Raw genomic sequence first — 27,765 nt, forward strand, 5'->3', positions numbered from 1 at the left:
GAAAGAACGCTGCTGCTGATATCAAACCAAATGGCATCAAACGAAACCTAAATGTTCCTTCCGCAGAGTTATGAAGATCGTCAGTTCCCTGGAGTCGGGATGGAAGTTTATCTGGCAGTAAGCAGAGGCCAAATCCAAAGTACAGAAAAGTCTGGACCCCACGCCTAGACTCACCATCTCCCCAATGTTTGGCAGGGGAAACCTGCCAGCCACTACTTTACGATTGAGCCCCCATAAATCCACTCAAAATCTTCTCTCACTACTCGCCTTCCTTGACACAACAATGGGAGACACCCACTCAGATGTCTCAGCCTTCTCTATCACACCTAGCTCCTCAAACTTCCTAAGCTCTTTCTTTACCTCCTCCCTGAGACAAAATGAAACATGTCTGAATTTGCCAACCTTACACAGAGCACCCGACTTGAGCCTTATCTTTTGCTGATATCCCTTCAAAACACCCCAACCTCTCCTCGAACACAAGTCCGAATTCATTCTCCACTGTGAACCTAGAACTGTAGTTCACAAGTGTAACCATTCCCAGAACACTAGGGTCTAAGATTACCCCCATCTTAGCTTGTTTATACCACCCAGGTAAGCACTCTACAAACACATTGCCCTCACCCATCTTCCTCTTGCACTCCAACTTGGATTTGAACTCTACTTCTATCCCAATCTTGATACCACGATAAGCATTCACTCACACCTGTGGTTTGGAAATCTTCAAACCCCTTCCCTCAAAACGACTCACCCATTTCTTCCAATCAATAATAGTATAGTCAGATTCAGAGTCTATCAACATGTATACCTCACATCCATTGACTAACGTCAGCATGAGGTTTACCATTCTTTCACCTCTTGGAGCCAACTTGCCCCACAGATAACTCAAACCACCCACACCCTCATTCTGATTACAATCTTCATACTCCTCTTCTTCACACTGGGAGATCGCTGACGCCTTTGGAGGAGAAATTCTCACAACATCTGGCATAGGACCCCTTCCTTCTGCACTGCCTATACTCAGCACTCAAACATAGGCACTTCCCTGAACTGACCAAGTGGGCGGTACTGCCACATCTAAAACATCTTTTGTACTCCTTTCCCCCAGATTGCCCCCCCCTTCTCACGTACCCTCTCTCTCTCTTCCAAGTTTTTTGTTTGGCATGAGGTACAACAACAGGCAAATGTTTACTCTCACCCTTCCTTTGCGCTTTGATGGCACCACATCCTTTCTTCTCCTCCCTCACTCCCTTTCACTCCAACTCCCTTACACTTCATCATGTGCTAAATGTTTTTGCCAATGTCTAGTACTTTGTCGAGACTGGGATAACCATTGCACCATATTTCCTCCCTTATCCTGTGCTCCCTCACACTTAGCATGAATTGGTCACAAGCATGTTCATTATAAGGGTCACCAAAGTTGCAGCGATTGGCTGACTCACTCAGGCCTATAACACAATCCTCCACAGACTCTCAGTCAACCTGCTCACACATGTCAAAGTAATATATCTCTACTATGGGACTTGACTTCTGCTCATAATGCAAATCCAATTTGCGTAGAATCGTCTCAAATTGGGTTCAATGATTCAACAGAAGCCGATCCCTCTGGAGTTACACCACCGCTCCATGTATGTTCTAGAAGCTTTTTAGCACTCATCAACCCTCAAAGCCCAGGCTGTGCATGAGTAGTGCCCTTTTTTGATCCACACTGTAGCTCCGGCCATCGATGACCAGCACATAGTCTTGGAAGTTTTCCTGCCATACTTTCCATTTAAGGAGAGGCTCTACTTTCTGAGGAAGAAATTGAGGTGACAGATTGCTCATGATGCGGCAGGTTACAGGTATTCTCTGGGGTAGAATGTCCAGTGAAAACGTATTTGGGGCGCACTAGACCTTTCAATCCGTAGAATGTGGTCACTGGTGACTGCCTGACCCCACAATGACTCCTCAAAACCTGGGAATGCACATGTTACGGGCGTGCCTGATTTCAAAATGGCTGGTGAGAGTCTTTTGATAGTTCGCATCTGCCACTATGGGAGGGAGCCAACCTCTCAATGGCTGCGCATGGTTCCTCGATATATGACAATGCTCTTTTCGGTACACCGCACATAGCGATGCCTCCCACTCATGGTGCTCAGCAACAGGCTCTATCCACGCCGGTATCTCTTCCAAACAGCATGTCAGAGGCACAGGCCTCAGCAGCAGCTGTCCTTCTCCTGCCGAGCCCCAAGTTCACGAAGCATGGTGACCTTGGGCCCATGGCTGGGCTTTGGGGAATCCTAATTATAGTCCCTTCAGGTTACACATTGCATAGCAGGCGTGCATCTGTGGTCCCCAGAGCCCCTCTTGGTGTGGGGGAGGGGAAGAGGTTTAGACCAATGATAGTTTGTAATACTGGACATATGTCAGAGGTGAGCGCTTAAAACACAATCCCATTGGAGAAAGCAGCCTCCCAGGACCACTAAGATCTCAAATAGTTCTCATTGAATTTTATACCTGGATATTCACGGTACAAAAGATCCAGCCTACTTCCCACCAAGGTGAGCAACTGACCAATCGTCAGCATTTAGCCATCATGTACTCGAGGACAAATCGTTTTCTCGATGATAATTTCCTCCTGCACCCTAGATCACATACAGTATTCAAAACTGTGTTAGATCTTAACGATCGGCTAAGAATATCTTCCTAGCTAATAACCATCTATTAAATCCTACGCTCACGTTCTGGACTTTCAAGTAAGCAGAGCGTAAATATCCTGAGGTTTCTTTCAGAGACGTTATTCATATGAGGGTATTTATTGAGCACAGACCTAGCTACGGGAAGCAACGGAGCACTTAACAATCATAGGGGGAAGAACACAGTGAGGGAAGCAGAGGAAAAAGGAGCAGGGAGTCAACAGGGGAGGGTGAGTATAGGCAATTGGCAGCAAGGGATCTACAAGCAACCAGGGGGGGAGACAGCGGGGAGCACATCAATGAGTCTCAGGTACGGTGGGGAGTGCAGGGTGTGTGCAGATCCAGTGCTTCAATTGAAGTGCAAATTCTAAAGTGCTTAAACATGGAATCAACCAATTTCGCCAAAGATCGTTGCCATCTCAACCAAATGAACCGAAGGGTGCCACCTTCTCCTGTCTGCCACTGTTTCTACTATCAACTCCCCAGGCAAGTATTATTCATCCATGTACATGCTTAATCATTTGGGGACCTCCAGAGGGTTTGCACTTCAATTCCCATTAGCCGATTCCAGCACAGTTAGTAGCCAAGGATCATGGGAGTCATAGTCCAAAACATCTGGAAGGCCACGAAATGAGAATCTGTGTAATATGGGGTGTATGGGTACTAGGTGGCAGAGGTTTCAAGCGAAACTACATTATAATGTGTGCCTCACGTCATCAGTACAATTTAGGGACCTTGAATACTGATTTAACAATGTGTCATAAAACCCTGATAGGGTTAAATAGCAAGCTCTCCCTTACTCTGAAATCTCTCAGAATCGATGGTCATGTTGCAGCTGGATGTTCAGTTTGAAAAAAAGAGGACCATGGGGTCGCCCCTATTTTCCCTTTTTTCATCATCAATCTATTTTAGCTTCTTCCACCTATCCATTCATCCTCCCACCATACACGGTTAGTTGCCTGACCATCCATTGCAGTCACACATACATTTTCAACAGTCTGTCTATCCACTTTTGCTCCCCCTCATCTATCAATAGATTTAATGCTGCCTTTCGGCGGTGTCCATCTATCCATGCATCCCTCCACCCACCCATCATCCATACCTCTATCCACCAGTCTCCCCTTTGATCATCCATCCAAATTATACGAGCCCAAAGCATGTTGGGAATTCTCCCCCGTCATTAAAACTATCTAGCAGCACCGGATTAATGCAGAATGCCTAGGCCTCAATACAGCAGGGGTAGGGAACCGCCTTTCTAAGTAAAGAAGTTCTTGATCAACTTTTTCTCGACAGCTCATCAGAGCTTCCCTGCTTTTCCAACTCAAAAGCCTGTATCGCTCCCTCCTTAACCTGTTCACATCAGCCCTCCTCAGACCTTCATTCTGCCTTTGGCATCATTCCCTTTTATAAGCAATCTAAAGCCATGTTGTGTGGAAACCCAATCTGGAACCTCTGAGAAAGACCCTCATTACCATCAAAATCCATTCATATGGTTGGCCCAGCGTTCAACTAAAATGGACGATCCACTAAAAGCTCAGAATGAAATGTACCTATTGATCCTCAGATTCTGGATTTAAGTTCTCTCCAATCTCTTCTTGAATGCCAATTGGTTTGCCTTCATGAAAAAGCAAATTAATTGGCAGCAAAGTGTTTTCATGACACCTCAGGGACCCATTTGAGTGGTCATTGCAATTCCCCTGAATCACAAACAAATTGTCCACTACAAATCCCAATTTCATCTTTGTTCATTTTCGTGTCTAGTGAATAATGTTGATCCATCAGGCACAGCGTAGGCAACATACAGCCACCAGAAGCATGTACTACCCCCCCCTTATATATTTACCTGTTAGGAATACAAATGCTGCCGAGTCCAAATGGGGTAAACGTGCCAAGGATTGCTTGTTCTGAAGAGTTGCCATATACGTTGGTGTAGACCCCACCACAGGCAAGTCCAGAATAGCTCTGACAAATGGCAAGACGCCCCGACGGATAACTGAAGTGAACGTCAAGGAGCCATAGTGTACTTAAAACAGATAATGACATTACCCAAAGCACAACCCTTCCATCGTGCACTTACGACTTGACTCGTGTGACATCAAAACGCCTGGATGTGGGAATGGGAAAGTCCTCGGTTCTAGTCTGCTTGAGCAAACCAGTCAATCACACTTTTTTTTCCATTACATTTTTATTGGCAGATTTTCATAGAAACAAGAGTAAGGAGAAATCAACAACCTTGCCCCCAAGCCTCCCACAACCCCCCCCCAGCCTTTTAATATCACTCCTTAAAGGAGGGCTACAGCCGGGATAGTGCAAATTAAGATCCACCAATCTTTTATCCTTCAGCAGGAATTATTTTGATTTCTTGCGAGATTGATGTTGCTACCTAAATGTAAATGATTTGTATAAATAAATTACTAAAATCTTGTATTATTCCACGCTGCAGTGCTTCCAAATCTCATGCTTTTGGGGGCACTGGTGAAATCTCTTTAGTAATAGGGCCGATTATTTGAAATGCTTAGCCAGAGGTTTGTGTGCACTGCAGACATGGACAACTTAAACCAAAAGGTTTCTGAAGATAACCCTATCAATGCTGGATATTGGCTAACAGATACCCAGTCGTCTTCAGTACTTCCTTGCATGGCAAGATTACCCAACATTGATAGTGATAACGGAGAACCAGTGTTCCTCATTACTTCCTTGCCAGGAAAGTTTATTCAGCATTGATAGTGATAACAGAGAACCAGTTGTTTTTGTCACTTCCTTGCCAGGCAGGTTTATTCAACATTTATAGTGGCAACATAGAACCAGTGGCCTTTGTCACTTCCTTGCTGGCAATTTATCCAACATTGATTGTGATAACGGAGAACCAGTGGTCTTCGTCACTTCCTCGTCAGGCCAGTTAATCCAACATTGATGGGGATGATGGAGAACCAGTGGTCCTCATTACTCCCTTGCCAGGCACGTTTATCCAACACTGATAGTGATAACTGAGAACCAGTGTTCCTCATTACTTCCTTGCCAGGAAAGTTTATTCAGCATTGATAGTGATAATGGAGAACCAGTGGTCGTTTTCACTTCCTCGTCAGGCCAGTTAATCCAACATTGATAGTGATAACAGAGAACCAGTTGTTTTTGTCAGGCAAGTTTATCCAACATTTATAGTGGCAACATAGAACCAGTGGCCTTTGTCACTTCCTTGCTGGCAATTTATCCAACATTGATAGTGATAAAGGAGAACCAGTGGTCTTCGTCACTTCCTTCTCAGGTAGAATGTGGGATATGGGGTAGGATTGCAGAATGTTCTTGACATGGGAAAAGGTGCATCTAGGACTCTGTGAAAGCCCATGCGTCATGCTGGTCAGTGCATGCACGGTCCTAGTAACACAAACGCAGTGCTGTTGAAATTGAAGGTACTGTTTATTTGCATAATAAATGCCTGCTTCAATCACTGCAGTGTTTCTTCAGTCAGTTTTCTGTGTTCTGCCGTGTAAGGCAGTATGAAGGCGTGCACGCACATGCATGGATTTAACATGAAGATGAGTCCGAATTAAGAAGAAGGAGCAATCATGAGAGGCACACAAGACAAGGGTACTAAAATGATACCACTCCATCGCAATATTACTAACTTCTTAGGGCATTGACAGGATTAGGTGTGATGACAAAGCAATATAGCACAGGAATTAAAGTAATCCTCAACATCTCTTTCGTCGAAATACCTAAACCTGAACAGAGAAAAGCAAGAATTATCACCCTGCTGTTTCTGGGTAAAGGATACTATGTTAAGGAAGATCCGTCGATGAGCGAGTAGTGCAGCTTCTTCAAGGCCGGGTTGGCCTGCTTGACCTGTGGGATTTGGGGTTTCCCGTCCAGAAGAACAGAGGAGTGGGAGTTTTTCGTGGCCTTCTTGAATTTGATGAAGGCCTCCTTCCTGGTTTCATCGTAGTGGCGAAGAACGACCGGCTTGTCAAATCCATCTTCCTTCAACTTCGATAACTGCTTGTTTCTGGAAATAAGGAGAGAACAAGATGAAAACCTTTGTACACTCCATACAAGTTGGGAAAGTGGCAGGCCCTCAAGCAGTAGGTTGGCATAGAAACAGAGACATTGGCTGTGGGTACAGATATTCAAGCTGTCTGACCAATTTCCTCCCCATCACTATACACCCTGGGTCTGCTTCTGAGTTTACTACTCATCATTTCACAACTCAACAACTCTACAATAGGGGGTTCTTCCGCACATCTAGAATCTTCTTGTGAAAGAAAATCGCCTTGTGTTATCCCTAAATTTGGTCCTTTTATCCCATATCACAACCCTGTTTCTCCCATGCTCCAACCGTGTTTATATTTACCCAAGCCAGATGTGTACGCCTTTGCAATGCCCATCGGGTATCTGAAAGTTTAAATTGTGTCTTGTATTCCTGTCATTTATTGAACAATGTACAGTACGGCTTAGTTCAGATGGAAGATCAAGACTTCTTGTCTTATCCAATCATTCAATTCCCTTCATTGGATTTCCAAAGGTTGATATATACGCAATACACTGATCTGGATGATTAACATAGTTTGCTTGTCATTTCAGAGTTCATCTGAGGCTGGGAGTGTTTGGTCCCATTGTAGAGCATGGCAACATTACACAGGCAGCTAGCAAAGGTTGCCCCTATCCTTGAGTGAGGAGGACAAGGGTAAGGGTAAGCAGCATGCTTCTCCCAAGATGTTTTGACCGACTATTCCCACCTGAACCAGCTGATATAGACAATGGTGAAGGATCAAGGAAGCCATAGGCCCCCAAAATCAGTAGAGTTGGACACCAACAATCTCCCAGTGGCCATGTTGAACAAGGAACATAGATGGAAGCACAGCCACACACATTTCACTGCCGCAACATAAGCTAGCAGGAAGGGGCATAAGACTCTGGTACATGCATTGAAGACAAGCTTTCTGTTGGTCTTGTTAATCAGACTAAAACACATAGGACAGTTGCAGAATAGCATACTTTTATATAATTGGGCAGTAGTAAAATGGATAAAGCTCCAAAAAGACCATGAATCACGAGAAAGGAAATTAAACCATATATTCTAATGCTCCATAATGAACAGGCAGGGAAGGCGTGGGGGGTTAGGGAGGGGTCGGTAGAATGGTCAAAAAAAGTCTATTCAAGGTCCTCCGTTTCAAACCCTCTCTCCTGCTGATGATTCAATTAATTGTCGTGCCAGTCTCTTTAAATGTCATTGATCAATCGCTTTCTCAATGTCATCAAGGAAGGGAGCCTACACCTGAATGTGCAAGACCACTTTTTGGGGTGGAGGGGTTCATTCCTATTTTGCTTCTATGGCAGAGTAGGCTCCATGCCCAAGAGTACAAAGCGGTCTGGCGCAAACACTCATGTGTAGGCTCCCGTCCTGGATCCTGCTCACACCTAGTGTCAGCAAAACACTACTGCCTACACCTTGTCTTGCAGCATCCCCAACAATACTCTGAGAACAACAATCAACTTGGTACAGAGCAAAGGCAGTATCCATTACCCCGCTCGGGTACCACCAAATACAAAATAATAATGTGGCAGAACCACAACCCGAGGATTGATCGGGCACAAGAACAATAGAGCACCAAAAGCATCATGGCCGCTGCCCACTCATTGTTCCTGGAAGTATGCAAATTAGCAGGAGAGAGCAGCAATCCACCAAGTGCAGGCAACACTCATTCATTTAGCACCCTTGGCTGATGCGTCAGCCAATCAGGTTGCTCACACGATCCAAGCCCGAGTTCGGAGCAACCTGAGTGATCGGAGTCACCTGCCAGTCCTCTGGGCCATAACAAGGTCCCACTGGGCCATAACATTGTCTCGGGCACCAATGAAAAAGTGGCCCACGGTTGCAAATGGCTATTCATTCCTTTTGTGACAGACTGTTTGAATAGTACCCAAGGGGGAGTTTTTTGATAAAATGTGAGGCAAATTGTGCATTTTAAACACTAATGTATTCAGCAACAATGGTCAAAACTACTAGCTGCATAGTGAAGTAACTCATCAAACTGGCCCACTTTGACTAACATAAACTGGCTCACACCAGCATTTTGTGTTTTTGGTTCGGCAATGAGCCTATTGCCCCATAGGCCAGTCTGAGCCTGCCCGCCAGCTGCCTTAATTCTTTCCACCACTCCCAACCGTCTCCGTGCCACACTACTCGAGTGCCAGGAGTCCGGCGCCTCCGTGTCTATACTGCCCAGGGCCGCCACGGAAATGGAAGAGGGGCTGCCTCCATTTCTATGGCGGCTATGTTAGGTGAAGAACGACTTGTGAGAAACAACGGGTCGCCCCCTGTTGTTGCTCACAAATACATTGCTCTTAGCACCCAGCGGGTTAGCCTTGTGGGGCTAATGGCAATAAGCACCCATTCTGGAGGCTGAACCAGGTGCTAAGTTATAGACCCAAGCAAAAAAGCCAGGGCAGCATCAAATAAGAACTGTAAATAATGTCAAAGCACAACTAATGTTGCGTGTGTGTGTGTGTGTGTGTTTGTTTTTTTTCCTGTGGTGTGTAGTGTCACGTGACCCGCGACATGACATGTGACATCATGCCGCGGATGTAACAATAAAGAGGCCCGCTTCGCGCCCTTTCAGTCAGACGGAAGCGGGGCCTGTGAAGCATAAGCAGCGTGTCTGTCATTCACTGTGCGCCGCGCTGCACCACGCCACGCGCACAGACAACACTGCCCCAATACATGGAATGTAAGGTTCTTTTTTGCTCCATTAAGATTTGGAGCTCTATTGGTACCACTTGTAGTGAAAATATGAAATTAACTTCCAATGGAGGGGAGAGGGCTAGATTAACCCCTCCAAGAGCATTGCTTGAACCTGCCCCTTCAATGAGGGGCCCGCGGGCACCTTGATTTTTAAAAGAATGGCACAAAGGAGGGTTGCTGATTGAGTGATAATACACCCATCTTGATATGTACCCTAACAAGCCGAACAATGATTTCCAAATCTAACTTCTCTCCCCTTTATGCTGGACAAAATGATCAAGGAAGCATTTTTCATTCACTTTATCCTATACGGAAGCAGCCACGTTCCATAATGAGGGCATAGTGTCTAGACAAAATGCACAAGGTAGGTCTTGTGGAGCTGAACAGATGTTGGAGATGCAGTGGAGAAATTGGTCATTTCTTTCACAATTTCAGCTATCACCCTAAAGTTACTGTGACATGTCCAGTACCCTGGCCTTGTCTAGAGGGGATGGGAACCCCTCTCAGCCGAGGGTGGGAGGCCTGCCAGGGAGAAATCCCTGAGGAGGATGCTGGCAGTTCGTAGGGCTCCAATTCCTGCTGGCTCTAGTGTCCGTTTGTTTCTGTGCAGTCCTGATTTTTTTAAATGTATCATTATGATAGGTTATTTATAACGCACTTAAAAACCCAGAGGTTTCTAAGCGCGGACCCGGGGATCGAACCTGTGTTGCTCCGCGTCGTCTTTCTTTCAAGACGAGCACGTTGCCCCTGAGCTATCCTCCCGAGACAACTGCATCACCCCATGCCTGTGACCCTAAATGCTGAATTAATGCTTTCTTTTCATTCCAGAATTACAAAGATGCAAGAACTAGCCCCAAGATGAGACCTGTGGCTATCCCGCCGAGAAAGAACAGCTCCAGGTGTGAGAGACGGATCCCGGCGGTCACCTGCCTATGCGCACGCCCATTGTCAGCGCCATATGAGGACAGAGACCGTAGTTGGAGGTTATCCATGGCACGTTAATCACCTGCATTGCACGCCAGCCCTGGGACACCTTAAGAGACGCCCCCAGGGGGGTCCATAAACCACCAGAGACATAAAGAGGGGGAGAAACTCCAAATGGAACTGCACTTACCTGGGGGGAGAAGCCAGGAAGCGGCCCACTAAACACAACTGAGACAATATACGACACCACACTGATATATTGGGCGAGGCTTAACTCACCAGTTAATACCTGCTTCGTTTGTAACCCCTCCAGGGCGGGGAAGGCAGTGCGTGATTGCGTAGGGTCAGGCTACCAATCAGAGACCAGGGCGGGGGATAAGTAACCTCTCAGGGAGCAGGAAGTGTGGGTTGTTTGGGTGAGGTCAGAGGAGGTGGCGGTGGCAGACCAAGAGACCAGCAGGAGGAAGGATGGTGCAGGTGACTGTGGAGGCAGTTATTGGACCAGGTTAAGCATTAGTTAGTGAGTGCAAGTGGCACTGCATTGTGAGTGTGCGTGGGGGAGTAATGAGTAGTGTAAGGAGTGACTGTGAAGTGTTTGTGTGTCAATGAAAGGATAGTGTCTGAGTAGTAAGTGAGTGGAGGTGTAGTTGTGTGGAGGAGAAAGAGTAGTCTGGTGGAGGGATTAGTAATGTGAGGGAGGGAATAATAGTGTGGGTGACAGAGTATTAGTCTGGAAGAAGGAGTAGTTGATTGGCGGAGGGAGTAGTAACATTAAAAGGTTGAATGCGGGACTTGGAAGGAGTAGAAGACATTGGAGGTACAGAAGAGAAAGTTGTGGGGAGTAGAGGGGGAGGCGGGAGGAGTTGGAACCAGCAGAGCCGCGGTGGAAGTACAGCAGCTAAACGAGACGGAGAACACGGTTTGGGTGTGACAGAAAGGAGACTGAGTCAGGCAGAGTGTCTGTAAGGCACATTGCAATAACCCTATAGAAATGCTAACCACAGGACTTGAGCGCTCCGAGGCCTGCGCGTTAGTTGGCGCTCTACAAAAATAGAATAGAATAGAGATGAGGGACAGCCTAGGAAGTCCATGAGGGAGTCTAGAGAAAAAAGGTGACCAGGCTTTAGGTCTTCAATTCCAGAAGAGGTTAGACAGTAGTACGAACATGGGGGTTATGGACGCCTTGTTAGGGGGGGGGGGGGGGTCTTTATTAGATAAGAGAGAGAGAGGGACATCAAATGAGCCCATTGACTTAAGACCCTTGACCTGTCTCGAAGACCGAGAGTGTTTCCTGAGCCATCCATGACATTACGTGCTCTTAGAAAGAAGTCAAAGTGTGAATTAAAGGTCTGTTAGGCAACCCTTGCAGAGTACAAATAAAATAGTTTTGTCGGATAAAATAAATCTGCTTTAAAAAAAATGTACATATATGAGACTCAATGGGGTGCAAGATCTTTTTTCTGGGAAAAGAAATAGTGTTCTGTTCCAGAATTGAGTGCTGGGTGTCTGACCTGTCCAAGCTTACCTCGACAGAGAGGATTACATGGAAAGCATGGAGCAAATGGGTCATGAGGTATACTTTTGGAGTGTATGGAGATCACACAATGAGGCGTTCTACACTTGGCTGCGCCAGGAATCTATTCTTTGCTCACTGTAATGCATGTATCAAGATTATTCTACCAATATTTACTACTTTCTTTTTTTATTTTCCAGTTAAGTGTAAGAAGCGGAGATGTCAAGATTCTATGAACAAGGATGATTTTAATTCATTATTTTGAACATTAAAATGAAAAAAGCCCTTGAATATTATCTCATTGAAACATGGACATTGTATGGTTTTCTTTCCTTGGGGAAAATCAGTCTACCGTGATCGTGATTTTTTGCAGTTTACTTGGCGGCCAATGAGAAGCACGTGTTTTTTGGGGGAGGAGGGTGTTTTGGGAACTTTTTTCTTTCCTACATGTGGAAAGCTGAACTAATCCACAAAGGTGTCCCAAAACTCCTGCTTTGCAGGAAGTCTCAGGAAAATCAGGTTGACATGTTTTCCGTAAACATTTTTTGATTTCAAAGTAAAATTACCCAAATCCAGGGACGTGTTTGTTTCATTTGAAGCACTATCAAGTATGTGAAACATTATATGTTCCGATGACTTCTACTGCACACCCCCGCTGCCATTTGCATGGTCTCCAGGCGCTCACATGGCTCTGTAAGAATGTGGGGACCCAGCAAGGCTTAAGCACATGGCTGGGTTTGCCGATGGTACTCTTGTTTAGAGGAGAATTGCCTAGCATTTCGGTGCCGGACTACCCTTGCGAGTGGGACCAGACTGATGTGCAAATGGTTATTTCTCCTCTTTGAAATATACATTGAGCTACAACGTGGTCTCACACCCTCCTGAAGTGAGCCATGTTCATTCTCTGTAGTGGGGCTCCCATGTTTATTTATATATGTATAGGCTGTGTCCTGCAGTCACCTGACGAATAGGCGGGTATCTGACACACTGCTGCAGGTGCAGTGCTGCAGACAGTATGCCTCTGCAGAGTGTGGTGGCCCTGGATTAAGAAAGGGCAGATGTTTTGGGTCCTGTCCTCATAGCCTCAGAGTGTGTCTGAGGGGGCGCTGTGCTGAGATAAATTGGGACGCAGATCTCAGGTGGTGGAGCGGGGGTGGGGGGTAGAATTGAACCTTGTGCAGTGGTGGTTTCATTTGCACAAGCTGTAGTTGGATTAGGGGTCAGTGCGTTGGTATATCCCCACATGGCAGTGCTACCACTGGAATAGGTCAATGGCACTGGGCTCCCCACCCCCTTTTTACACGAATGGGTATATGATGGACTCAGGAAATTTGCACTTGCAGTAATGCCTTCTGGAACCCCACACAAGTGTGTCCAGATTTGCCCCAGCAGAGCTGTTTCGTGACTCAGACCCCAGGTCTTGACTATGGGGCAAATAACGGGTAGGGCCTAGAGATAGTAAAGGAACGCAGGGTCTTGCATAGAAGAGGGTAATCATTTCCATTAATGTTCAAGTGTCACAGAAGAGTCATTAACAAGTTAAAACAGTGCTCTCCGAGTGTGGTCCTGATGAGCCCAATCCGCTCCATGTTTCCAGGCAGTCCGTACACCATACACTTGAATATAAAAGGGAGATATTTACATAGTGGTTATCTTGAAAACCTGGAGTGGTTTTCAAGATAATCTCTCAATCATTGGATCTGGAGATCCATGATTTAAAGCAGAGTTGTCCAACTCCAGGCCTCGAGGACCGGAATCCTGACAGATTTTCAGGATATCCCTCATTAATATTCATGAGATAAATTTGCATACAATGATTTTAAATGTACGAAAAAATGTTCTCATGAATATTACTTAGGGATATCCTGAAAACCCGCTGGGATTCCGGCCATCGAGGACTGGAGTGGGACACCCCTGATTTAAAGGGTCCGAGAAGAGATACACTGGGGGTCATTACGAGGTTGGAAGTAACCATGGCGCTATTAGTGCCATGGCTGCCTTCAAAACCTCACCGACACCGCCCTGGTGAATGGAGATATGACAGCCCCATTCCAAGGTTGGCGGGGGCGGCAATTCCCCATTCCCATTGAGCCCCCATAGGGCTCAATGGGAATGGCAAAGGCGCTAATAACGGTACCGCAAATTGCGGTCCGTTATTAGCACCAAAGTCCCTTTGCGGGTCCCGTCCTTAACGCCTGGTAAAACCAGGCATTAAGGGAGGACCCGCGAAGGGAACTCGTAATAGGGTGGTAAGGGATTACCGGTACCGGTAATCCCTTACCGCCCGGGTCGTAATGAGGCCCAGTGTCTTAGGAATACTGCACAGAGAGAAAGGGGCAGCCTTTGTGGAAGTGAGGCGGGAGGCGGGTGGCTAGAAATCTGATGTAGGGTTGGGCTTTTCAGCCCATTGAACAGTAAAACTCAATCAGCTTTGCAAGATCCCCCCCCCCCAATAAACAATAAACACGTTTGAGGGCCCGCCCGCCCCGCCCGCCCCACTGAAAGCAAACAGGGCCCAACAACCTGTGCCGTGGGAGGATGGCCAGCATATGCTCTACGACATGGCACAGAAGACATAGCTATGTACATGTCAGGCTGAGCCCAAAAACAAGCACAGTCCAGCACTGATATGCTGGGCAATTCTCCTCTGAACAAGAGTATGAACAGCAACCACGCCTCGCGGATGACTCCTAGCGATCACCTGTCTGGTGTGGAGCTTTTGCTCTCAAGAGAAGTGTCTGGCCTTTCAGTTCTGGACCTCCATCATAGGCGGTACCAGGCTGATGACGTGTCTCTCAGGAAGCTAAAACAGGATTGTGAAGCCCCCAAGCAGGCACTATCCCACATGAACAGGCTATTCAGTCTCAGCAGAGAACTTTTTACATATGAGAAAATTCGAAGAAGACTTATGTGTATACTTGCTGGTCCCTCTATAACCACTTGACCAGAGTTTGCTCTTCAGCTGGTCAACAAGGGCAGCCCTACTCTGCACCGGGGGATAGGCTTAGGTTAGCACAAATTAAAAATGGGCGCAAAGTGTAATATGTCAATTACATTGGAATCTGAGCGAGCTGCAGGCGCTCCACGGCCCAGCTGTACAGCGCTCTCCATCCGCGATCTTCTGACTCCGCGGCGTACTCGCGGGAAATCCAACCTTCAAAGCAAAACGAAAAGAGGAGTTAGGACCCCAATTAAACATGAAATGGGGATTTTAACATCAATTTGCATGTTTCAGCGTTGCCACTTTGAATTTTCTTAATGTACGTTTTGATAACTCTTTACTATGCCTTTACTCTTATTAGCAGCTATACAATGCCATCAATGTCTCCAGTCAAACGTTAAAATCCCTACAGGGCCAACTCAGCCCTATAGCTTAGCAAAAGCGATCAACTAAGTAATATTACATTGGCAAAGAATAAAACTCATGTTTAAACAGTGCTTAGAAACAGGAGGATATTGGCATTAAGCACTATAAAAGAAACTGCTACTCATGTTGTTGGCCCAATAAATGCTGCCGTTGCTTAAACAGGGGTCGAATGATCAAGCTTTTTCAGGCTAAGTGTTCTGCCTGCATCAAAATAGTAAGTTACATGCGTGTAAATTACTCATGATTTACAAAATGTGGACTTGATGTGCGCAAATGTACATATGTGCAGTGTTGCCAGATTGTGAATTGTAATTGGTTATTTATAACACGCTTATCACCCAGAGGTTTCTAAGCGCCAGAGGCGTCTTTCAATTGGGGCCTGAAGCTAATGTGGTTGAGCCCACCAGAGTGACATTAACGCTGCAAATGCCCACACAGCGCTTCTGAGTGGGCATTTATAGATTTTGGGTGGGCCTTCTCTGCTCAGGCCCTACCCTGTCTGCGCCTCTGCTAAGCGCAGATCCGGGGATCGAACCTGTGTTGCTCTGCATCATCGTATTGCTTCCAAGACCTGCGCGTTGCCCCTTAGCTATCTTCCCAAGACTCTATTTAACCAGGGAGACCCCACCGAACCCCTGACTATTTGCTTTGAAGTTTTACTTCAGTCCATTTTATTCAATTGGCGTGACCAAACCCTACAGCTCCCAGAGGTCTATGATGAAATGGAGTCATCTGGCAACCCTAAGTACAGTTGCAGATATCACACAAACTTAGTATCCACGTGCAAAAGTGGTGTTTCCCGAGTGGTGTCAAGAGTGGAAGGTATGGGGGCAAAACAAGTGTTGGTACTAGCGTACTGGTCTTTGGCTGTGAGTAAACTGTTACAATATGTGATAGTCTGCGGAATGTTAGAGGACCTTTCTCTAAAAATATTTCCTAAATTGAGAACAAAATGATTCACAGCAAAAAAAATGATAAATCTCAATGTTTGTAACTCTACTTATGACTAAAGTATGCCTGTAATTTACACATTTGTAGGGATACCTGCAGCATAAACGTACACGCTAGAGGACTAACGGAAACCTCCGATCAGGTGTAGCACTTCTCCTCGTCACTCCACTGACGAAATCAACAAGAATAGGGGGCTCGACTTTTTCAGTCCAAGTACCCACCATCTGGAGCTCGATCCCTTTAACCAACCGTTGCATGGAAGATCACCTCGTCTTCAGCAGGGCTCTCAAAACGTTGTCTCTTCCCTTTAAATGCCTGACAAACTCCGCCCATCTCCTGGGTGGATTATTACTCACCCCCTGATGGGAATGCTGGGACACCCAAGGAGTCGACAAGGGGGGGGCATATCACCACCCCCATTGAATGCATCCCAATCAAGCCTTTATGATAAACTCTGCAAGATCTTTTGCAACCAGGTGTCACTCTCTCTTCAATGGAACGTCAAGCACGCAACCAGAATAAAACATAACTGTATCCCACACGTGCACGGCCCACTCACCTGCATACCTCTGATTAAACGATAATCGATTACACACACACACAAAACACGCATCACCTCCTGCAATAGAATACAGCTGATACCAACGCCAAATTCAGGCCAGCCATTCACTTACTCTGACTCTTCTGACTCTGCCACTCCCCTGACAATTTGTCATGGCAACCATTCTCTCACCTGATAACCGTGCGCTGCTGCTAGGGACCTAGTCACTCCCTACCCACCTTCGTGCTGGCTGAAAATGCACACAGGAATTTAAGAAATCCTTTCTTCACCTCTTACATCTCTGACTACGGTCATCCGAAGGGCGCTCAACGTGCAGCGCTTCAAGGCCATACCAATAGCAGCAGGCACTATGCAAGTGCCATATAACATGACACATGCATATGAAATACATATAGGCATAGGTATACGAGTAATAGCTGGTGTGACTTATATTTTGAACCTGGAGTACATTATACATGTCTGTGAATAAGACTGGCTGTGATAAAGTACGCTATGTGTGCATTTTGATTCTACTTTTAATCCTTGGTGTATCGACCCCACATTTTTAAGCAATGCAAGTAAAGAGGCTGAAACTCCAACTGATTTGGGTGGGTTTCATGACATTTCTCATCCAGCAAATGAACCACATCCGGGCACATTATGCTCAGAAAGCGAAATACAACGTTTTTAAGGGAGCTGCGTAAAATGAATCTATCAGTAAAAATAATACCATATAAACTCAATCAAACAGGGAGAAATGAAATATGGGCAGGCAGTTTTTTAAGTGGTACTTCTTCTCGGCATGGCAATTACAACACACAGCCCAAAAGCAGCAAAAAAACATGGCCGAGATTCGTAAACACCCGGTAGACGTCTCTCTCTAGCTAATAAAGTAATGTCTAAAGTAGCTTTGCCTTTAGAATGTCAGATTTTTCTGTGGCTTTGCTTGGTATTGCGAATCTAAATAAATGGTTGTCTTTATATGAGCATGCTCACCCCAAATACACCGAAGACTGGACGGTCTGCCTGGATCTCTCTGGAAACCCCCTTGAAAGAAAAAAGTGTTTGGACAAATTTTGAATGAAAGAACCAAAATACTCTTCCGCTGGAAAATGCTTAGTCTGTGGGTGGGTCGGTGTTAGAGCACAGGAATGTGTATTGTGAGGATTCGCCAGGTACCGTCACTTCTCCCCAGGGGGAGCCCTTTCTCATGAGGCTATGGAGGTGCGGCTGCAACCCACTAGTCCCCCTAGAGGTGGTTTAATGCGGGAGGACCTCATGGGGCGGGACTTCCCTTCTGGGGACAAGGACGATCACTTAGTACAGAGTCACACCCCAACCTTCCCTAACCCCCCCTTGATTCCAAGCCACTAACTTGAGAGTAGACCAACGAATTACTGTAGTACTTGGGATACAGAAAGTACTAGGACGAAGAAGAGCACAGAAAACATGAAGATTACTGACTGAGCTAGTACTGGAATGAGGTGACCCTGAGGTAGCATGAAGATCAAAGTGTCAAGAGAAACAAAGGACTTTGACAATCCGGGACTGCAAGCAATGTATAAGAAGAGACGATGGACTAAAGAACTTGTCAAGCCCAGCCGGGAGAGGCAACAGGTGTGGAAGCCAGCCAGATCAGGGGTTTCAAATCCTGTCGGCAGAGCAGGGAAACAGAAAGAAGGACTCCAGCGACAGGGACGTCATTTGGGGGAAGCCTGGGGTCGCAGTCGCAACCCCTGGGACCCACAGTTGCAACCCGTGGGACTCCCTTGCGACCCTAACTAATGTGGGGAAAACATTTATTTTTTTGTCCCCCCCCCAAAAACGGGTGCTCCTGGTATGGCGGGCCTGCCCATGACGCAGGGGGGCCGCCACACCAGGTCTGGTGGGTCCACAGCCCAGTCCTCACCCATCAGGGTCAAGGCAGGGCTGTGGAGGCACTCAGTAGGGGTTGGAGCTGACCGTGACATGTGGCACATGTCACATGCCACGTTCAGCTCAATCCCTTCTCCCTCAGCTTCCTTGCAACTCACATACAGGAACCAGGAAGCTCTTGCAGCTTCCTGGTTCCTGTCTGTGAGCAGCACGGAAGGACAGACCGAAGCTGCAAGAAAAAGGTAAGAAGTTTGCTTTTGTAATATGATGTGTGTTTTGCATGTGTGAGCTGCGTGTCAGATGTATGTATGGCAATAGTGGGTGAATGAGAAGTGATGTGATGTGTGTTTTTGAATGTTCTGGGTGGGTGGGCGGCTTGAATGGGTGCGTGTGTGCCTGTGTAGAGAATGCAATGAGCGCATGTAAGAGAAGGCGTGGGTGAATTAGCATATATGTGGTAGTGTGTGTTTGAATGTTCTGGGTGGGGTTTGGTGTGTGCTCGTGTGGTGAATCCAGTGTGAGCAAGAGCGAGAGGAGATGTATGGGTGAGTGAAAGGTGAAGAGAGAGAGAGAGAGAGAGAGAGAGAGAGAGAGAGAGAGAGAGAGAGAGAGAGAGAGAGAGAGAGAGAGAGTGTGTGTGTGTGTGTGTGTGTGTCGCCGTGGGAGACTGGGTATCACTGGAGCATTTTTGCCACATTCTTTATTGACTTTGCATGTTTTACTGGTATTTTTAGGCAAAGGCAAGTTCATGTGTGCCATTCCCTGGCTAGGTTAGCATTTTGGTGCAGTCAGTCTAGTCTTTGCTTATGGTGGCATATTTATTACTCTGCATCTTTAAAAAAGCAAGCATGATAAGTAGTGTTACCTGGCTAGAGTGATGTTTTGGTGTAGCGCCCTGAATATTCTTCACTGTAGCATGACATTTTATTAACTGAGCATCTATGATGAATCAAGCAAGAGAAGTGTTCTTATGGGGCTAGACTGGCTCACGTTGGAACCAGTATGGACAGGTTTTCCTATTGTGACATGTCACTTTTAATGGCCAAATGAAAGGGAGTATGTACTTACATAGGCGTACTGGCATAAATGGGCAGTTTTGTGCCTAGTGCCAGTAATGATACTATAGAAAAACGTCATAAAGCAAACATAATGGTCTTATATGGAAATACTAGCATATGTTGGTCGAGCCAGCATGGAAATGTATGGGCACAGCCAGCATACAAATGTTTTTTATACTGGCATATATTGCAAGGGTCGGCATGATAATGCATTGGGAAAAGCCCTGTGCACTTTTGCTGACTTGCATCTATTGTACCTTTTTTCATGATTTACCCTACACCCTACAAAACCGATTGTTGGCCTTTTACCCAAATTCTCCCAGAAAGTGTGCTTTGTAATGCACCATTTTAACCCATTATTCAAAACCTTTACTCTGGGGAGGGAGAAGAATCCCCCTGACCCCCCACACCCCAAACCATTTTCGTTAGTTCGGGCACCACTTGGTCTGACAAAGGGGTAGTGTGCAGTGCACGCCTTGAAGGCTGCCAGTGAGTCCCCGGGTGAGAAGCAACTCGTGGGTGTTTTCAATGTTAAATAACTGTGTGATGTGAATTTATGTTTTCAGCAATGATATTACATTAAATGGTATTTCTTTTAAGTCCTCTGGCACCCAGTATTACGCTTAGATAATAAAAAAACTATGTGGGTGAAAGGAGGTTCTTGGGTACATTGAAAGAAACTTTCCCAGGTATTATACTCCAGCACAGATAACATTACAAGGTGCACTCCCCTCTGTGTATGCATACCAGTCTAATAGGTTTCTTCTATCATAGTGGTAGCTGAATCAGATATATATTTTGCATGCATCACCAGGTCAGTGTTTTTTTGGCTTCTTGTACACAGCGACGCCACGGATAACACATACTTCTGTGTCCATTGATCTTTGTACTTAAGGGAGCTAATTCACCCGTATCAGCCCGTGAGACAATTACGCTCTAGTAATAGCCACCTCCTGATCACTCCTCATTCTACTTATGTATCTCGAGGTGACAGAAGATTTGCTGTCTTCGGGCCCAGGCTGTGGAATTCGCTGCCGCTACAGCTTAGGACCATGAGTTCGCTCTTATAACGCTGCCGAGCACTGAAAACCTTCCTCTTTAGGTAGATGACCCCCGTTGCTTGGGCATCCTAAATTTCATCGTACTATCTACCCAGTCTATATCATCTGCACCAATATATGATTAAGTTCATTATTCACACTCTATAAATGCAAAAAAAATCAACAAAAAAAAACAATCAAATAGATGTTTCATACACTAGCTGCAGCCTGCATTACAGATTTTGTTTACCCTGTTAGAAATACTGCATTATGTCTGTTTTACATATAGACCACACGTCGAATCTGGAAAATGGCATTCCCCAAATGTGTAATCGTGGACAAATCATGCCTCCCTCTGTGCCTCGGTTCTTATATATGGCTGAAATGAGAGCAACTGGAAACCCAGGTGCTAGATGCATCTAAAAAATCTGAAGATTGTTTGCCATCACTTCCTGTGATGTCATAAGGGGTCAAGGGTTGTGTGATGTCACTTCCACTACCCCTGGCATTTTGTTGAAATGACGTCCCTGGATGGCGACCCACTGAGGGAGTCCCAGTTGGGTCTGACCCAACACCCAGCCAAGCTGAGAGAAGCAATAGTGTGACTTCAGGGAGGTGAGCCGTGTGGCTCCACAAGGATGCCGAGACCATAGGTAACTGTGAGTCACGGAGACACAGCGGAATTCCCAGACCACAGCAAAGCCATGTGAAGCAGACGAGATGCCGACCCCAGTCCCAGGAAGAACCAGAGTGTCATGCCTACGCCATGGGCGCATACATTTACGATCAATATGGACCTTATTTCCCATTTGCGAGACTTTGGTGCTTTTCTGTTTTCCCCAGCAAACTACACTTACCACAATGCACTTGGCTATAACCATCTTTTCCTGGCCATTCCTATTCGCCATCTTCGGAACTACAATCCCCAGAAGCCCTAGGGATCTCCTCTGCTTCCACCAGCTCAGGAACAGAGAGGGAGGTGGCCGATTGTCTGCAGGTGTGCTTAGCCAGGTGCAACCAATTAGCCTGCCTCTGTGCTGGGCTGGGTGGTATAAAAGATGCTGCCTGCAGGAGCTCAGTCTCTTGCATTAGGAGTCTTTCTGGCACCTTGTTGCTTTGAGCTACGGATCTTGTATGCGGTTCCTCCTTACTCCGGCTTTGGAGCCAGTGCCCTGCCGGGCTCTCTACATTGCAGCTGATCACGCTCTGCCACCTTCCAGCCTCTGCCCTTGCCCTGCCGGGCTCTCTACATTGCAGCTGATCACGCTCTGCTGCCTTCCAGCCTCCGCCCTTGCCCTGCCGGGCTCTCTACATTACAGCTGATCACACTCTGCTGCCTTCCAGCCTCCGCCTTTGCCCTGCCGGGCTCTCTACATTGCAGCTGATCACGCTCTGCTGTTTTCCAGCCCCCGCCTGTGCCCTTTCCGGGTTTCTGCCTTGCAGCCGATCACGCTCAGCTGCTACCTTCCGCCGTGGTCTTCCAGGCTCCTGCCCTGCAGCCTGCCTCACTCCGGCTGCCTACAGCCCTTGTCATCTGGGCTCCCTGCTCTACAGCCTGCCTCACTCCGGCTGCCTACAGCCCTTGTCTTCTGGGCTCCCTGCTCTGCAGCCTGCCTCACTCTGGCTGCCTACAGCCCTTGTCCTCTGGGCTTCCTACCTTGCAGTTTACAGTCCTCTGCAGCCTTCTACAGTCAGCGGCCCAGCTCCTCTGAGCTTACTCCTTGCTGCCCGGTCCTTCTGGCTCCTTGCCGCGCAGCCTGCTTCTCTCCGCTACCAACAGCCCTTGTACTCGGGGTTTCCTACCTTGCAGCCGATCACGCTCCGCTGCTTGCTACCTACCTCTTTCCACTGGGTTCTCAGCCTAGCAGCCCTCTACAGTCCTCTGCAACCTTCTACGGTCAGCGGCCCTGCCCCTCAGGGCTCACTCCTTGCTGCCCGGCCCTTCTGGGTTCCTTGCCGTGCAGCCTGCTTTACTCTGCTGCCCTAAGCCCTTTTCCCTCTGGGCTCTCTACCTTACAGCCCTGCTCCTGTCGGCTTGCTCATTGCTTTCCTGCTCCTCTGAGCTCTCAACCTTGTTCCTTACTGTCCTCTGCTATCCAATGCTGTTACACGACTTTCTCTTCATTTCTTTCTGCTAGTTTGCTATCAACTTCCTTTTCCTGGATTTGTCTGTAAGCATCTTCTCTTGTACTGTTTGTAGACCCTTTTGTACAGAGCTTGTCTGTTGGTTTCCATCAGGCAACCTCTGCCCCTTCCCTTGTCTCGTTTCTACGTTACAGACACCCATAGCTGTTGTTCCAAGCCATGAGCAAACAGCGTGGGCCTCTGTTATAGCAAACTGTGCAGAAGGCTAGAGTTTTTCCTAAGGTTCGTGGAATACTCTTTTCCTATATCTGCATACACCCTTAGAGGGAATCCATTCTGTTGTACCTTATTTCCTTGCTACACTTGCCTACTCTTTGTTCTCTTTACTTTCAGATGTGTGTGTACTTATCTGTCCACCTTACTTCGGCACAGCCACCCAAAACCCTTCCTGGGTGTCCTGTGCCACTCTTTACAGAGTGCCATCCGTGACAGAATGCAAGAGCAAAAAATGTCTTGTTCCATTGGCAGGAAAGGCACACACAGACCACAGATGCTTTCCTTTCAGGTTAAGAAACCTATACTAAAATCTATTGTTTCCCTAAAGACATCAAACAAAAACATTAGTCTAAAAGACAGACTCGACTTAGTTAACAAAGATTTACAAGCACAGTACTACACTCACTGGCTTGCTGACCCTTCTTCCATGTATAATTATTATGACATTTGCGACTATGATCCGCAGTCCTTATCTGTTGAAGAGCTACAGCAAGATAATGAATTCTTACAGATCTTGTTAGCCCAAACAGGGAATAACACTCCTGTGTCTTCTGACAATTCTTCTAACACTGCTACAGCCAAGGATATAGCACTCATTGCGGGAAACTCTAAACCAGAGTACGCTGTTGCTAGCGTGTTATGCTCAAGATTAGCTTGGCAAGCTCCCCAGACTGCTGGAAACCCTCATTTGACAGTACAAGGCATTAAGTATCCTGAGGTTAGTCCACCTGGGCCTGGGTACTAAAGACCAATACTGACCATCGGTTGTCTTAATACTTCCCCAGTATCTACCAACCATAATAACCTTAAGGTCAGTCTTCCTATTGCTACAACTGAATTTTCTGCTACACCAGATTCTGAAGCTTTAGATCAGGCTAATGGTACATATCTGCTTCAAGAACAACTCCTACGCCTTAGAAGACAGACCGAAGATCTCTGTGATGACTTTGTTTATTTACATAGTAAATATTTAATGAAGGGACACAATATTCCAGACCTTCTGACACTATGTCCTACACCCGATATTCTGTCTCTAAAGATTGACATGCTAAGGCCTGGAATTGACACACAGAAAAGGATACAGACTTTTAACAAGCAGATGGAAGACCTAAATTTAGCATATGCATCCCTTCTTAAGTCTGACACAGCTCCTTTACCTTCAAACCACAGTAACTCAGGTTGGTGTTCAGACAGCAAAAAATTAACTCCTTCGGTGGGCCAAATCACTCACACTGCCATTACACCACAAGACAAGTGTAATCTTCTGATTAGAGATCCTTCTGAGTCAAAGGATTGTTCCACTCTTACCTCTGACTACTGTCCTTTACTCACACTTACAGCCTCTTCTGAAGTGATCAAATCAGAAATGTACACTACTTCTAAGGGTTCTTATACCCCAGACCCACTTAGCAATCTGAGCACACCAGACTTTGAAGTTCAGCCTTCAGAACTCCTACCCTATCCTGACCCCACATCTGTCATACTGCGTGTTACTGTATCTGCTAACCCAATGTCTGATGCTCCTCCTGTTAACACTTCAAATTCTGCTACTGTTGCAGCATCTCACATCATTCTTTCTGCAGCAGAAGCACCCCCTTCCTCTCTGCCTGCAAGGACAGAACCTGTTGCTGAGTCCGATAACAACTTTTCTTTTAGGACTACAGCTCCGGTTGTTCCTGCTGGTGCCTCTGCAGCACTAAAAACTACCAGACTCAACTCTATCAGTCTCAGTTGCGTCACTGCCCACTGGTTCTACTACGGCACCTACACTCTGTTTCTACAGCATCGGAACTATCTACAGTCATTCATGTTCTCCCTGCTGCTGTGGTTTCTGAACTTCCTACAAATCATGAAGAACCCACCACTGTGACTCCTGAAATTTCTGCGGCTAATCTTGACTTAGCCACTGCTGCTTCAGATGCTTTGGAAAACCTTCCTAGAGCAACCAACTCTGCTGTACCTCTGGCTCCACCTTCCAAAACATTACTGTTGCCTTTCAAAGCAAGATTTACCATGGAGTCTGCAGCAGTCTTTCACAGTTCCTCTGAACACACTGTTGGGAATTGTGCTCCAAAGACTTTGTCTTTTCTGAATTCTACCTCAAAGGTGCAGAACATTAATACTGTCTTCGTCCTTCAAGACTCACACCTAACAACCTTAAACAGTATTTGGTGCCTCATGTTGTGCCTTTTTGGAATAAGACTCTTTCACGGTGTGACAGACGTTCTTCTTGTTGGTCAACGTTCAGGGAGCCTGGAGTGGGGCCTGGAGAGGGGCATACTGTCATGCCTGTGCTATGGGCGCATACATTTACGATCAATATGGACCTTTTTTCCCATTTGCGAGACTTTGGTGCTTTTCTGTTTTCCCCAGCAAACTACACTTACCACAATGCACTTGGCTATAACCATCTTTTCCTGGCCATTCCTATTCGCCATCTTCAGAACTACAATCCCCAGAAGCCGTAGGGATCTCCTCTGCTTTCACCAGCTCAGGAACAGAGAGGGAGGTGGCCGATTGTCTGCAGGTGTGCTTAGCCAGGTGCGACCAATTAGCCTGCCTCTGTGCTGGGCTGGGCGGTATAAAAGCTGCTGCCTGCAGGAGCTCAGTCTCTTGCATTAGGAGTCTTTCTGGCACCTTGTTGCTTTGAGCTACGGATCTTCTATGCGGCTCCTCCTTACTCCGGCTTTGGAGCCAGTGCCCTGCCGGGCTCTCTACATTGCAGCTGATCACGCTCTGCCGCCTTCCAGCCTCTGCCCTTGCCCTGCCGGGCTCTCTACATTGCAGCTGATCACGCTCTGCTGCCTTCCAGCCTCCGCCCTTGCCCTGCCGGGCTCTCTACATTGCAACTGATCACGCTCTGCTGTTTTCCAGCCCCCGCCTGTGCCCTTCCGGGTTTCTGCCTTGCAGCCGATCACGCTCAGCTTCTACCTTCCGCCCTGGTCTTCCAGGCTCCTGCCCTGCAGCCTGCCTCACTCCGGCTGCCTACAGCCCTTGTCCTCTGGGCTCCCTGCTCTACAGCCTGCCTCACCCCGGCTGCCTAAAGCCCTTGTCTTCTGGGCTCCCTGCTCTGCAGCCTGCCTCACTCCGGCTGCCTACAGCCCTTGTCCTCTGGGCTTCCTACCTTGCAGTTTACATTCCTCTGCAGCCTTCTACAGTCAGCGGCCCTACTCCTCTGAGCTTACTCCTTGCTGCCCGGTCCTTCTGGCTCTTTGCCGCGCAGCCTGCTTCTCTCCGCTACCAACAGCCCCCTGTACTCTGGGTTTCCTACCTTGCAGCCGATCACGCTCCACTGCTTGCTACCTACCTTTTTCCGCTGGGTTCTCAGCCTAGCAGCCCTCTACAGTCCTCCTCTGCAACCTTCTACGGTCAGCGGTCCTGCCCCTCAGGGCTCACTCCTTGCTGCCCGGCCCTTCTGGGTTCCTTGCCGTGCAGCGTGCTTTACTCTGCTGCCCTAAGCCCTTTTCCCTCTGGGCTCTCTACCTTACAGCCCTGCTCCTGTGGGCTTGCTCATTGCTTTCCTGCTCCTCTGAGCTCTCAACCTTGTTCCTTACTGTCCTCTGCTATCCAATCCTGTTACACGACTTTCCCTTCATTTCGTTCTGCTAGTTTGCTATCAACCTCCTTTTCCTGGATTTGTCTGTGAGTATCTTCTCTTGTACTGTTTGTAGACCCTTTTGTACAGAGCTTGTCTGTTGGTTTCCATCAGGCAACCTCTACCCCTTCCCTTGTCTCATTTCTACGTTACAGACACCCATAGCTGTTGTTCCAAGCCATGAGCAAACAGCGTGGGCCTCTGTTATAGCAAACTGTGCAGAAGGCTAGAGTTTTTCCTAAGGTTTGTGGAATACTCTTTTCCTATATCTGCATACACCCCTAGAGGGAATCCATTCTTTTGTACCTTATTTCCTTGCTACACTTGCCTACTCTTCGTTCTCTTTACTTTCAGCTGTGTGTGTACTTATCTGTCCACCTTACTTCGGCACAACCACCCAAAACCCTTCCTGGGTGTCCTGTGCCACTCTTTACAGAGTGCCATCTGTGACACAGAGATGTGGCAAGAACCCAGAGAAGGTAACGGGAGGCACGGGCAGACCGGTAGGGACACAGGGGTAGTAAGAGGATCTCTGCTTAGCCCCTGGTTAACTCATGACAAGACGAACATTGTTAATAGGGTCGCTGACTCACATAGTGAAGATTTGTTCATCCACAGAGAGCTTTCTCGTCTCAGTGGTAGCCCCAAGGCCACTGAACCTCAGAGAGAAGATTTTTGCATCAGAGTAAAGCATCCTCATCGCAGTGGCAGGGAAAAGTCCACTGACAATCAGAGAAGGGTCTGAGGCCCCAACACCAGTGAACTGAGCATCAGAGGAAAGTATCTTCATCGCAGTGGCAGGGATAAGTCCACTGACAACCAGAGAAGGGTCTGGGGCCCCAATGCCAGTGAAGCAGACATTTGAGGAAATCTCCCTCATCACAGTGGGAGGTCCACTGAAACCCAAGGAAGGAGTTGGGACTTTGCTAATACCGTGAGAGTGGCAAAACAAACGTTAAGTTGAAAGATAGGGAAAATATCTCTCAAACACCAGAAGGGAATAATTCTCTTGGAGAAGAAACAATATTCCTTTGAATATACTCAAAGACGCCAGGGGAAGGCAGTCATTTCCCCTAGCTTTGTTGTGAACTATATTGGAGGGTGCGGACCAATACCAGGAGTAGGGAGT

The 27,765-nt window shown here is 47.0% G+C and overlaps 1 protein-coding gene across 2 annotated transcripts in view; it reads right to left on the reverse strand.

The window, feature by feature from the left end:
• LOC138514356 (uncharacterized) overlaps window positions 1-27,765 on the reverse strand; it is a 420,747-nt gene that overhangs the window by 295,249 nt on the left and 97,733 nt on the right. For both annotated transcript variants that reach the window (XM_069629817.1, XM_069629816.1), the window contains 3 exons: window positions 14,903-15,002; window positions 6,448-6,675; window positions 4,516-4,665 (listed from right to left, as the gene is read on the reverse strand). In XM_069629817.1, the coding sequence (XP_069485918.1) occupies window positions 4,516-4,665; window positions 6,448-6,675; window positions 14,903-15,002 (478 nt within the window). The remainder of the gene's footprint in view (window positions 1-4,515; window positions 4,666-6,447; window positions 6,676-14,902; window positions 15,003-27,765) is intronic.

Source organism: Ambystoma mexicanum, chromosome 12 (genome assembly GCF_040938575.1).
Source record: "Ambystoma mexicanum isolate Mex_15411 chromosome 12, UKY_AmexF1_1, whole genome shotgun sequence".
In the NCBI taxonomy this organism is placed as follows: Eukaryota; Metazoa; Chordata; class Amphibia; order Caudata; family Ambystomatidae; genus Ambystoma; species Ambystoma mexicanum.